The sequence below is a fragment of the Mesoplodon mirus genome (genome assembly GCF_964341445.2).
Source record: "Mesoplodon mirus genome assembly, chromosome: 3".
NCBI lineage: Eukaryota > Metazoa > Chordata > Mammalia > Artiodactyla > Ziphiidae > Mesoplodon > Mesoplodon mirus.
This window is the reverse complement of record NC_138978.1, coordinates 131498475-131512626: the sequence shown is the minus strand read 5'-3', so window position 1 is coordinate 131512626 and position 14152 is coordinate 131498475. Positions and strand designations below refer to the sequence as shown.

General features: G+C 42.8%; 1 protein-coding gene across 9 annotated transcripts; it reads left to right on the top strand.

Moving 5' to 3' along the window:
• Positions 1-3330: 3330 nt before the first annotated feature.
• Positions 3331-12190, top strand: ZBTB18 (zinc finger and BTB domain containing 18). 9 transcript variants are annotated; one of them, XM_082616232.1, is made up of 4 exons: positions 4065-4635; positions 5165-5283; positions 6086-6169; positions 8514-12190. In XM_082616232.1, the coding sequence occupies exons 3-4, from the start codon at positions 6157-6159 to the stop codon at positions 10094-10096; spliced, it is 1596 nt and encodes a 531-aa protein (XP_082472358.1). In that variant the 5' UTR covers positions 4065-4635; positions 5165-5283; positions 6086-6156; the 3' UTR covers positions 10097-12190. The 9 variants fall into 9 exon arrangements, with proteins under 9 accessions (XP_082472362.1, XP_082472363.1, XP_082472358.1 ...); XM_082616231.1 differs by having other exon boundaries at positions 4065-5283; XM_082616233.1 differs by having other exon boundaries at positions 4065-5283; positions 6086-7921.
• Positions 12191-14152: the final 1962 nt, after the last annotated feature.

The following is a 14152-nucleotide window of genomic DNA, read 5'->3' as shown; positions in this document are numbered from 1 at the left end:
AGCGTCAACAAATTTTTCATTTTAGTGTATTTTTTCTCTAGATTCAAAACCAGGTTAACTTCTACTCACCTTTTGTCACATTTTATAGTTCTTATATTTAAAATGTTACACTTTGGAATATCTGGTCTTTTATTATTAATGCTTGCCTCCCTATTTTTTTAAGAAAAAAAATCCAATTATACTTGAAGTTTATAAAAAGTCAATATTCAAAAATTAATTTCACAGATAACTTTTTCAACATGACCTATTGAACAAAGTGTAATAAAAACACTGATTTTTTTTTCAGAGGTTTGACCCGTGGTTCACATTTAAAATTCAGACACTCATTTTATGGAGTTGCTCATCAAATTAAATTTTATTTGGTATATCAATGTTTTATAGTGTTAAATTGTTATTGGTCAGAATGCATTTGTTAGTAAAACATAAATCTTGTTCTCTGGCGAGAAATCTAACCATGAATGGTTAACTTGACTGGTATCATTCTAAATTTCAGGACTCCCAGAAAAGTATGGATTAATTGGAATTGTATTAGGACTAGGATTCCTCCAGAGGGAAGCAATGGTATGTTTTTCTAATAGTTTAGAGACTATACTTTTTGCATTTTTTTCCATTGTGGGAGAGAAAAAAAAGAAAGATTATTGGCTCTCAAACTCTGGCAAGTAGCTCTGTATCTTACTAATTTGCTAAGCCAAACAGTCCCTACTTTGAGGAGGGACTTGAAGGGGTGCTTTAGAGTCTGACTTACCTTCCATGGTTCCAGTGGGTGCCCAGTAAAAATAGTCATCATTCTGTAGTATGATACCTCAGAAATCAGTCTTGTTTTATTTACAATTTGTAGGCTGATGACTTTCCAAAGATGATTAAAAGTATCATTTTTTACAGTAAGTTTATAACACTTAAAAAAAAAGTCAGAGTAAAAAAAATTGTCTTTAATGTAAAAAAAGGGCACAGAAAATGCAACGGCAACCAGAGACCAGGGACAAGATGTTTATAAAAATTTAATATTAAATTTAGCTCTGACATTCATATCCTATTACATTGTTATTTAGTTTTTCCATTGGTTCAGATTTTTATATATTTATGCCATTTCTTTCCCAACTAAATTTAAACTCCAAGAAGGAGAGAAGATGTCTCATACTTTTTTGTTGTCTTCTGTATCCATCACAGTACCTTTCTTGAACACAGTAAATACTCCAGAAACATTTTTATTGGTTCTGACAATATATGAATATTCCATGCATTTTCATGAATTTAGAAAATATTTTAAATAATTGAGGGACTACAAACTTGCTTCCTTAAGTATATATTTAATCTACATTTCCTGGCTACACTACTCAGCTCTCAAAATGGATCCTAGTGATGACAATTATATCTAAAAAACAATGCTCATAACTTTTGATGCATCAGTGTCTCCCCCAGCACATCTCTGGGGATTTAACCTATCTGTAGGTGCTTTTTGTAAAACCTTTTGTTAGAGCTGTGGCTTTACATGCTACAGAGCTGAGTTTCTAAACTTTTTATGGATAATCTTAATGTTCTAATTTTCTCATGAACTTCTTATTTCATATGCTGACACTATTAATTACTTTGTCTTTTTGTCCAGAGATGTTACTTTTCCTATTTTTAACTTTTAGTAGGTGAGAAACAACTTTGAGAATGCAAATATTTCTTTTTCCAATTCTTTCCTGAACTTGTTGGTAAAGCATATACTTTTCACCTGTTTTTAAAAGAGTGTATTTCCTTCATCAAGAATATTTATAAACTTCCCTAACTTTAAACAGGTCACACTGAAATTGGGCCCTCTACCAACCGACTAAAAGACCTAGAATTCACCAAAAGCACAAATGGAATATAGTTCATGGAATAAAAAACTCTAGTTGTCATAGAATGGCCTTGACCTCAGTTATCGATCATGAGGGTGCATGAAAACGTTGAGGAAAGAGCAAGGAACATCACTACTGTTTCTAACAGGATATTCCAATATCAGCTGCAGGAATTTTGTGTGCTCCTGTTTTTACTTCATTAGTAATTCAATATGTCTGATTTGCCTACACAATACTTTCAACTTAGTTTACCCATCTGACCTGGAACAAAGTGAAAGCACATTCTGCCCAGTTGAAAGGTCTCCTGGCAAGTTGGTTAGCAACAGGCTTGCCAGTCTCAGTTCAGTTAGCAAAGAATAAACACATTTCACTTGACAATTACTAGTGTACTAACTTCCTCACTCTGCAGTTTTCTATTTTATATTCTTAGAACAGTTTTCCCCCTTGTTATTCAACTTTTTACTTGTAATTCTTGCCTCTTCAACAAGATTTCCAATTCCTTGAGGTAGAAGTTTCTACTTTTCTTAGTGGCCGTGATGAACACAGTTTAATTGCAAAGAACAGGAATCGAATAAAAGTTTATTTGAAGGGAGGGAGAAACGATACGACAGTCTTACATCTTCTCTCCATAGTTTAACTTTGTGGCTTGAGACGTACCAATTAAGAAATCAGGCTATGGCTTCTGCAAGTATCACTTTTACTGTAGTTCTCTAGAATTTGGTCACTCGGGAATGGCTACTTGTAACACTGCAGATACACGTGACATGAGGGTTCTGCGAGAAATACAGGTGCTCCGCTGTGTCTGCGACAAGACGCCCTGAGAATGACGCCCAGAAACTGCCCGTCTAAGCCGGTGGCGTCCGCTGAGCCCGACGCGCACCTGCACCTGCTGACGGGCCAGCGCGGGACGGAGCGAGGACGTCCCTTAGTCCTACCCTCTGCGATCTGGGAGACGAGGGCCTGAGCGTCGTCACCCACAGCAGCCGGAGCAGAGGGAGCCACCTAATGCCGGACTCAGGTCATGTGTGTCCCGGGTGCTCTGCCTCCGCGGATACCTCAACTTCGAGCAGCCCAGCCCCACTACGTTCAAAACTGTATTTATGGTTGTCAAGGCGCACACCGAATAGCTCGCTCCGCACCCCCAGAGCGCGCGAGGCCTCCTAGCCTGGAAACAAGCCCCTCCCAGTGCAGCTGTCGCCGCCGCCCGCGGGCTCCTTTCACTTTCTCACGGCCAAGTCCCCCAGAGGGGCGCCGCTGCCGCCACCGCCGCTGCGCCCTCCCGCCGGCTCCGCCCGCACCGCCTGGCTACCAGCCCCGCCCGCTCGGGCCCGCCCACCCCAACAGTTTCTGCCTGCGATTGGCACGCGCGAGCGGCAGCTCCGCTTCGCCCCTCCCATTGGCTGGGCCCTCTTGTCAGTCCTACGATTGCCCGCCACTGCCTCCGCCTCTCTGAAAAGCCGCCTTTCTATTGGAGGAGACTGCGTGCAGGGGGCGGGCGGGGAACCCGGTCCGGCCGCTTTCGGTCAATCGCAGCAGCCCAGCGCCGGGAGGGAGGGCGGCGGGGGGGGAACATCTGGCCGGCGCCGCCGCGTGCGTGCGTGGTGCGTCCCCCCGCCCTTCCCCCCGCCCCCCCCGCCCCCCCGGCCCGGGCTCCTCGCTCGCTCCTCGCTCGCTCTTCGCTCGCTCGCTCCCTCGCTGTGTCTGGCAGGCTGCGGCCGCCGCTGGGCTGCTGCCATGGGGAGCCGTTGAGAGTGGGGCCTCTTCGCTCCGCCGCGCTCCTCCGGCTGCCAGCGGGGGTGGGTGGGCGGGAGGGAGGGGGCAGGGGGAGCGGGCGACGGAGCCGGGATTGGGGGGCGGGGGGGCCGGGAGGGAGGGAGGGGGACCCGCGGAGGAGGAAGCCCACCAAGTCCGGCGGCGGCGGCGGCCGGGAGGCGGAGGACGCGGCGGCGGTGGGGACGCGGTGACTTAGGGCCGCTCCGTGTGAGTCCCGGCGCCGGACCCGGCCCCGACCCGGCGCCCCCTCCGGGCCCTGGAGGGCGGGGCGCCGGCTGTGCGGCCCCGGCCGGCGGGGCAGTGCGGGCGGGCGGGCGGGCGACCGGGCCCCGCGAGTGGAGTTAGTTTGTGCGGGTGGAGCTAGGGGTGACGGGGGGCGCCGCAGCGGCGGGGGCCGGGTGCGGGGCCGGGCCGCCGCAGCTGCGGGTCGGGCGGGGTGCGGCCGGTGCAGCTGCGGCTCGGGGCGCGCTCCGGCCGGTGCAGCTGCGGCGGCGCCTCTCGGGGGCGGGGGACGCGGGGCGGGGGCTTGGGAGCGGTGCAGCTGCACGGCGCCGGGACGGCCGTGGCTCCGGGGACCCTTGCAGCTGCGGCGGCGCCCGCGGGGAGGCCCCTCCCGGTCCGGGGCAGTTGCCGGGGGCTCGCGCCGCGGCGGCAGGGAAGCGGTAGCAACCACCCTCCCCCGGCTTCTTACGACTTTTCTTTTGTTGTTGCCGTGACCCGGGTCTGTTTTCTCGTCTGTTGTTTAAGGTGTTTTCCTGCTGCACCGGCTCTACGCCCTCCACCTCCTTCCCTGTGGTTTAACCTTCCTCTTTCCCCTAGTGTTTTATGCACAGCCAACTACGTAAAGATTTGCATTTCTTCCCCCCTCCCTGCTCCGCACCCCCGCCCCCACCTCCTTGAAAAACAAAACCCAACCTCGCAAAACCTCTCCGGACCTGAGGCTGCGAGGCGCAAAGGGGTTGATTTGTGGAGTGGGAGTCGCTGGCCCATTGCGGTGCTCGGGGCTCATTAAACTGTCACTCGCCCCCCACCCCACTGGGTAAATGGGGTGATTAATGTCTGATATATTGGAATGAGGCGAGGGCATTTGTGCGGAATAGGTGGTGTGGCTGAGAAGGAATTTATCCCCAAAGAGTGCCTCCTGAAATAGGCATTCATAATTATGTCATTCATCGCGAAGTTAGAGAAAGTTGGGTTTGCGACTTTGGGAAAGCAAGAAGCACAGGATAGAGACCTTGGTCTTTGTTACTCTTTATTTAACTCTTGGCCATGGTTTTCTAATGAGAACGGAGCGGTTATCACCAGGACTGTGACACTTGCGCCTCAGGCCCCAGCGCCTTTTCTGCTGCTCACTCCCACAAGAGTCTGTGGAGACTTCGACATTCACAGATGTCGCAGCCCCTTGCAGGGCACCGGTCAGACCAGCCTGGGTTACGTTACAATTTCATCAGCCATTCGGAAAGACCCGCAAATCTAGCTGAAAAGTTCCCCAACTTGCTAGACCTGGCTTCCCCCACCCCTTCTCCCTTTCTCCCTGAAAGGTTTTCTTGTGCTCATGAACGTTACAGAGTGACCCAAAAAAAGATTGTTATGGAACACAGATCAAGGGGAAGACCAAGTTCTCTTTCTGAGCATAAAGTCGGATCAGATATGCAGATGCAGCATTCATTTTAAGTGGCTGTAGCAGGTTGTATCTGTTTATTAATTTGTCTCATTGAACTGAAGTACTTTCCAGGATTTCAGAAAGTGCAGTTTCAGCTTGTTGATATTGAGAGTTGAAATTTGCATTAACTGGCAGGGTGAGAAATTTTACTGAGAAGGTAGTTTTAGATAAGTAGTTATACAAGAGTGAAATAATAAGGTGAACCAGGTTGAAGTAGTAGTTCTGAATAGTCTTCCAGCATTCTGAGACATGTATACCATTATCTCAGCAGAAAAAAAAAAAAAATTGAAGTGCCGTAATAATGTTGAAATGGGACTGGAGATGTCAAATGGGTTGGTTTAAAAATATCTCTAAGCTGCCTTTGAAACTAAACGTTGGAGTTGAATAAAAGTGAATCTGGATTTCCTGAATAGCACCGTGGCTTGAGTGTGCTGTCAGTATGTAAGCCAGTCCACCAACTTAAGACAGAAGTGTTGCTATTCCATAAATACAGTAGAACTCCATATGCTGAGTTTTTCAATTTCTTCTGTTAGAAAGTTTGGAAAAAAGGGAGACTTTGAAGTATTTTGTTTATACTAACAGAAGAGAAAAGTTCTCCTAAGAAAAAGCTGGTGGCAGGAGTGTAGAGGAGTAGCATATGGCATTAAAAGGAGCACAGCTGGAGGTAGCATTTCCATCTGAACATGATGTCAGAGCAGCTGACAGCCTGCCATCCCTCAGCCTTTTATTCTAACACACAGACAGGGAGTTAGTGTGTGCGGATCTGTGGTGGAGAAGGTATCTCATTCCTCTCTAACATCATCTCCACTTTGCATCTGTCTCTTAGTCTGCTTTTTTTCCACCGATGTAACAGACCTGGAGCCAGCAAGACTCAGAGGAAAGGACTTAATCAGGTTTATGTGTCCTAAAGGTAGGAGTAGCAAGAGATTAGATGGAGCATATTTCTGTTTTGGTGTTTATTTAATTTTAAAAAATCACATTACTTTTCTAATCCAGTTTAAGAATAAAGTATGAACTTGAGTATTAAATGAACATCTTATTGGAGTTGAGAGTCTTGGGCTTGTTTAGTTTTAATTTTTATCCCTTTTGCTCGATCGGGTAAATAACTTTAATATACAGAAATATTTCAAGTTTTGAAATGTTAAGAAAGGCTTTGAAATATTGCTTTTTGAGATCAGTTTGGATTAAAATCCTTTTTTTTGTTGTTGTTGTTGTTCACTGCTCTTTAGATTTCTTTTGCTTTTGGAGTCCGGGGGAGAAATAGTAAACTGTTTGGAATCCAGCATTCAAACTTATATGAGAAGATTTTTCTAGTTAAGAAGCTAGATTGTTGTGTAATTAATTCCACTGTGAAACTTTATTCTTCAAAACATTCAGCAGCACTACTGAAACATACAGCTGTAGTGCTTTTATGACCGAAGGTTTTTTTAAAAGAAAAAAAAAAAACTTTTGTCCCCAGGAGAATAGTTTGACTGGTTTCCTCATTTCTCTTTCAAATATATATTTAAGAGATCTTTTATTTCAGCATAACGATACTTATTTGCAGGAGTTTTTGTGTTAGCGACTAATTTAGAACTTGTAGATTTGAGCTGCCTGAATTGGCCAGACAGCTGTAATCGCACTCCTCTATTCTTAATCTCTTTATCTGGGCAGCAGCTGCCATATGGCCACAGTCAGCTGGATCAGATGTTTATAAGCTTCCTTCTTCGTCCCTCTCTGTCCTCTCAGCCTCCTAATTTGATCACGGCTACCTTGTGAGCTGCCCTCCAATCTTTATTTTTAGCCCTCTCAAGGATTAGGATTGATGTTAGCTGTGGGGCACTTGAAGTGATTGTATTGTAAATCTTGGTTTATTCTAGCAGTGGCGTCTTGCAGAATATATTGGGTTAGGATGAAAGTTTTAGCCCATTTTGGGCAAAGTGTAGAAGAAGCAGGGAAGTAATTTTTAAATATTAAATTAATATGTATCCATTTCCCAAATGCAGTTTTTGAGATGGATGGTGTGGAACTTTGCTTCTGGTCATAGGAAAGAGGAAGTCAGGTTTAAGGAGTTGAATTTTGTGGTTGAATTTTGACCCTTTGTACATCTGCGTCTCTCCTGCCTCCATTTTACCCTCTTTCACCAGAAAATAAGGGCAACAGTGCATATTTGAAAGAATAAAAGCTAGTGGGAAAACAAAATATATCAAATTATGTTGAAACAAAGTATTTTCTGTTGACTGAGGTATGGCGGAGTCAAAAGAATAGTTTCTCTTTTACTAGCAAGACTTTTTTTCTTCTTTTTTTGTATGTTGAACCTGTAAAGCTTTTGAGTTTCATTTGAACGTAATATGCCTTTATTTAAAAGTTTGCATTAATTTTAATATGGAACTCATTTTGCTTTGCAACAGATCAAAGTTTAGATGAGAATTTTCAGAGTTAAATAAAGCCCTTCTGGTTCTTAATATTCTAGATGTACAGATTTTACAAAGAAATATAACCATTTCTTCTTCTCAGTTCATTAAAAAAAATTTGGATTTGTTCATAGTAGAGATGATCTTTTCCATCTGTTGGTGTAGTTCCTTCTGATCTCATACATGTGTGCTATACCTGCAAATCTTAAGGCATTAACATCTGTTTTTATACACAGGGCTTTTGTTGTTTTAACACTCTGACTTTAAAAGTAAGTTGTTTGCTAATTTCTGGACTAATTATGCTGTTTCATTTTTTTTTTCTTGATTCAGCCAAATGTGTGTTTAAATTGTGCTTGCTAAGTGCAGTCAAGTATCAAAAGTAATAAAATAAAAAAGGATGGTTGAACAAGTTTTCTGAATCTTCCAGAATGTGTTTGGGACTTTTCTTTGTTCATTATTTGAGTTGTTCCCTTTGAAATTAAAGCTATTTTGTAGGTTTTGTAGGGCATAATTTGATGATTAGAGTTAATTAAATTTCTTCTGAAAGAGACCTAAATTCTTATTCTCAGTAAGAGACTACTGAAATTAACGCTTTTAAAACTTGACTAAAAGTTCAAGGAAGGTGGAGATGCATCAGAGACTGTTTGGCTGGGGTAAGAAGTTTCAAAAGTGTACATTTTTCTTCTTGCATTTGGTTCTGTGTGTGTGATTTGGTAGTGCTTGGGTCATTAGCCTGATTAAAATTCAGGGACATGTACCTCCGTGGCCCAAGCTGATTTTTTTTTTTTTTTTTTAATGGGGACTAGAGCCTTGAAAAGTTGTTCCTAAGCAGGCTCTCATGAGAAATTTCTCTCTTCCCAGGTTATGAAGACAGTATGGAGTTTCCAGACCATAGTAGACATTTGCTGCAGTGTCTGAGCGAGCAGAGACATCAGGGTTTTCTTTGTGACTGCACTGTTCTGGTGGGAGATGCCCAGTTCCGAGCGCACCGAGCTGTACTGGCTTCATGCAGCATGTATTTCCACCTCTTTTACAAGGACCAGCTGGACAAAAGAGACATTGTTCATCTGAACAGCGACATTGTTACAGCCCCAGCCTTCGCTCTCCTGCTTGAATTCATGTATGAAGGGAAACTCCAGTTCAAAGACTTGCCCATTGAAGACGTGCTAGCAGCTGCCAGTTATCTCCACATGTATGACATTGTCAAAGTCTGCAAAAAGAAGCTGAAAGAGAAAGCCACCACAGAGGCAGACAGCACCAAAAAGGAAGAAGATGCTTCAAGTTGTTCGGACAAAGTCGAGAGTCTCTCTGATGGCAGCAGCCACATGGCAGGCGATTTACCCAGTGATGAAGATGAAGGGGAAGATGAAAAATTGAACATCTTGCCCAGCAAAAGGGACTTGGCGGCCGAGCCTGGGAACATGTGGATGCGATTGCCCTCGGACTCAGCAGGCATCCCCCAGGCTGGCGGAGAGGCAGAGCCACACGCCACAGCAGCTGGAAAAACAGTAGCCAGCCCCTGCAGCTCAGCAGAGTCTTTGTCCCAGAGGTCTGTCACCTCCGTGAGGGATTCAGCAGATGTTGACTGTGTGCTGGACCTGTCTGTCAAGTCCAGCCTTTCAGGAGTTGAAAATCTGAACAGCTCTTATTTCTCTTCACAGGACGTGCTGAGAAGCAACCTGGTGCAGGTGAAGGTGGAGAAAGAGGCTTCCTGTGATGAGAGTGATGTTGGCACTAATGACTATGACATGGAACATAGCACTGTGAAAGAGAGTGTGAGCACTAATAACAGGGTACAGTATGAGCCTGCCCATCTGGCTCCGCTGAGGGAGGACTCGGTCCTGAGGGAGCTGGAGCGGGAGGACAAAGGCAGCGACGACGAGATGATGACCCCCGAGAGCGAGCGGGTCCAGGTGGAGGGCGGCATGGAGAGCGGTCTGCTGCCCTACGTCTCCAACATCCTGAGCCCGGCGGGCCAGATCTTCATGTGCCCCCTGTGCAACAAGGTCTTCCCCAGCCCACACATCCTGCAGATCCACCTGAGCACGCACTTCCGCGAGCAGGACGGCCTGCGCAGCAAGCCGGCCGCCGACGTCAACGTGCCCACCTGCTCTCTGTGCGGGAAGACGTTCTCCTGCATGTACACCCTGAAGCGCCACGAAAGGACTCACTCGGGCGAGAAGCCCTACACATGCACCCAGTGCGGCAAGAGCTTCCAGTACTCGCACAACCTGAGCCGCCACGCCGTGGTGCACACGCGCGAAAAGCCACACGCCTGCAAGTGGTGTGAGCGCAGGTTCACGCAGTCCGGGGACCTGTACCGGCACATCCGCAAGTTCCACTGTGAGTTGGTGAACTCCTTGTCCGTCAAAAGCGAGGCGCTGAGCCTGCCCGCTGTCAGAGACTGGACCTTAGAAGATAGCTCTCAAGAACTCTGGAAATAATTTTATATATATATATAAATAATATATATATACCTATATATAAATAGATCTCTATATAGTTGTGGTACGGTCTAAAAGCAGTCTTGTTTCCTGGAACTGAAAGGTTGGGGTATTAACTTGTTTTTGCACTTTAGAATAGCATGAGAATCTCACTAATTTAGCATTCTGGTAACAGAAACTTTAGAGCAAGTCGGAGAATAGAGAGGTGTTTTTCTTTCTTTCAAGGGGGGTAGGGGAAGTAAGCCAATAAGAACCTTTGAAACAAATCGTCCTATCACAAAATGCTTTCCTAGGGCCTATTTTGTCAGCACTGCGGTGTCTTGAACTCTCTCTTTTTTTCCCACCTTTTCTTTTTTTTTAAGTAGAAATTCCCTCCAGTTTTATTAGCCTCTTTATAGGTCTCAAATTGCATGAATCTTTTCTGGCTGTTGGAAACCTGAATGCTTTTAGACCCAAATGGAAAATTTCTGAAATGCTGGATTATCTATTTTTAAACAAGCAGTTGACTTAAAACTTTCTGTGGCAACTTCTGGTTTTCTGACGGTTCCCAATGAGAGAAATTCTGAAAGTACACTGGGATCACTGGGACGCTGTCTTTGTGAAGGTTTGCTTGGGATGAAAAAGGATATTGCAGCTTCAGCAGTGTTGAACTGTGTGTTGAAAAATGTGAATTACTGTTATTGTATACTGTAATTGATTACATGGGCTGGGGGGGTGTCAAAGGACTTGACAGGTTGTGTTGATGCTCTTAGTTGAGTCTTGAAAAGTAAATATTAACGCTACAGAAATGCATGAGTTTCAGTATATTTTTTGTCTTTGTTTGCATTGTATAACTTTAACGAGTGAGTTTAAAATTATTTAATTTCCTTAGAAAAATAGCACCATTTGGAAAAAAAAAAAAACCCTGGTGTTATGAAGAACGTTAATGCACTGTTTTTATTTTATATAATTTAAATTGACTTTCCCACTGTCTTTAAGTTGAAACTGTTAAGCTGAATAAAAACTTAAGCTGCAAATTGATAACTTCGCTACATAACAAGGAAAATATAAATGTTTACAAAAGGCTTAAAGATTTGCATGTGCAGTGTGCATTTTATAACAAAACTTCTAATTGCACAAAACCCAGGCCAGCTCAAAGTTTAGATGTACACATTTACCCAGTTGAGCGTTTTTAGAGTAACTACTGCACAAATTGACAATAGGTCATTCTCTTTTTTTGCTCCCCTTTTCTTTTTCTCCCCTTCTTCCTTTCCCTCCCTTCCTCCTTCCCTCCCGCCCCTCCCCCATCCCCCCCCCCAAACTCATGAAAAGATTCTATGGACTGAAAAAGCCCCAGGCTGAAAGGACTGGACTGCCTTGATTGACATGGGGAAGGGGGTTAGTAGACTATGTGTATCGCGGCAGCAGAGGCTGCAGCCCAACGTGTGGTTTTAATGACCAGCACGCAGGGCAAAGCATTTTGCACAGTGTTTGTTTTCCTGTCTTGCACTTACAAATAAGGTCTATGGGAGTAGCATGGAAAACGTTTGCTGTTTTTCCCTTTTTTTTTTTTTTAATTGCTTTTGTTTAAAATTTGATCGCCTTAACTACTGTAAACATAGCCTATTTTTGTGCTTAAGATACTGAATGGAAAACTCCATTGTGTGTTGCTGGACTGTTTTGGAAATATTTGGTCAAATGTGTGTTAATTTGGCTGTAATGGCATTTAAAGCAAACAAACAAACAAAAAAAGCTGTGAAAATGGCCTTGGAGCATTATCTTTAGTTACTTGAAGAGTTTCTAGTTTTTTTTAAATACAGTTTATGTTAAAATAATTTTTATTAATTTAGAGAAGACAATCAATGTCTGTGAGAAAACGGACTTTCTTTTGGATTTTCTTTTTGTGGTCATTGTGAGTGATTGCTTTTTCCCTTTATTAGTTTCACATTCTTCCTTTGTTCTAAAACTTAGACTGACATCTAGCTTTGACAATCATAGTATGTTTTATTTTCCTGAGGGGGGAATAACTTATAATGCTGTTTAGTTTTGTACTATTGGTGTGTTGGTGAATTTTTAAACTGTGTGCTAACTGCAATAAATTATATGAACTGAGAATTTTTGTGTGTTTTTTAAATTGTGATTGTGTACTACATAGATCCTAAATATGTATCATACATGGCATCTTTCTTTTTAATGCCAATTCTGTTCAGAGCTTATGAATTATTAGAATGCCTTAAATCATTCAAATGGAAGTGTGCAAACATTTTGCTTCTAGTCATTTAAGAAGATACTAAATGCACATTTAAAAAATGTGACCCATTTTCTATAGCCTAGATCAGGAATGTTAAGGTAACTCTCTAGAAATTTGTGAAACCTCAAGTGGCAGCATAGATTTTTTGTAATGTGCTGTACAACTACTAATCCATACACCATAAGTCATATTTTCATGGGTAATTTTATCCTAAGTTGATTGGTCAAATCTATTCTTCTGTGTTCTGGTTTAAGTGGAAAATTGAAGGAGACCGGATGTCTTAATTTGGAAAACTGCTTGGCTAACGACTGGAATTCTAGGCAATCGAATTAGCAGGCATTCGACTGTTCAAGAATAGCTGTATACGTCCTCTTTGTTCTTGGGAGAACTCAAAAGTTCCCAGGTTTTAATTTCTAAGTTTTAACTAAAATGTAATTAAGTTCATGCAACCATTTTAAAAAACTGTTCCGTAACTTTTGTGATCGTCCCAACTTCATGCTTGCCTCATTGGGCTTGTCAAGGTGAGAAACATTTGCTGGTTGACCTAAAGAATTGACAGAGCACTCACATGTGCCGGACAGTTCTATAGAGGAATTGTTACATGCCGTCATCCTAAGTGTGAGCAGGGCTGGCACCGACCTGAGAGTTTTTGTAAATCCTGGAATCTATAATTGTCCATAACTTCCAGCCTTAAAGATACCTATGAAAGTACAGTTTTACATGACTATTGTCAAAATTAAATACATTTATATTAGTGACCTATAGTAAGGTTAATATTCTTTGTTGGAAGTGGGATATAAGGTCTGGAGCTTGAAAATGTACCAGTTGTAAGTTCCCTGATGGCTTTGGATGGGAATCCCAAAAGATTGTCATAAAGCGCAATCAGTAATTTACTATTTGGGATCCTACGTTTCCCTTTTTTTTGTTGAAACAGGATTTCTGTTACATGAAGCTCACTTGGTTTTAACTAACCAAACATTGTTTCACATGAAAGGGTCACAGCATCTCAAAGCTTTCTGAGGATATCGAGAGTTGTAATTTAGTTCCACTGACTAGCATAATTTTAAATAAGGAGCATTATCTTAACTGGATCAACTTATAAAAACAGTATTTTTACGTGAAATTTGGAAGAAATAACTTCTTAAAACATCCCTTGCAAAACTAGAACAATTACGCAAATCGCCACATTTGATAAGTGAAGGAATCAGTTGTTTATTCACTACATTTTTTAAAAAGGAAATTAATTTTTCACGTAATCATGTTGGAAACCATTCAATTTGCTCTCCCCTTTGACATCGGGCTGATACGTAAGTATATTTTAAATACATGGTTTCATTTACTTTTGAAAACATCTGTTTCTTTTAGGTAATCAATTATGCCCTAGATTAATGTGGGCCCAGCATTGTGTGCAAGGTGTACCCTAGGAGATCCAAGAAGTATGCAATGTTAAGGATACTGGTTTTGGATTTCCTTTCTAGTTAATCATGCTACCAGATTAATAGGTGAATCAAGTAGAGTTTTGATTTTTTGGGTTTTTTTGTTTTTTTTTTAAATACGCTTGTCGTGATGATCTACAAACAGGTTACCGGGAGACTAGAAAAGGTAAACATTTTATTAAAATTATATAAGAGCTCACATTAAAATGGCTGAAATATTTTTCAGGTAAAACAAAAGTTTTGAACTGTTATCAAAGAAAACAATTGTTTTTTTAACCCAAGAAGTAGTACTACTTAAAAAATCTTGAATCTCCCCAAAGTTTTATCAATAGAACACAAAACATATAAAAACTTGACTTTAAAAATCCCACTGTACCAGATTAGAATTAA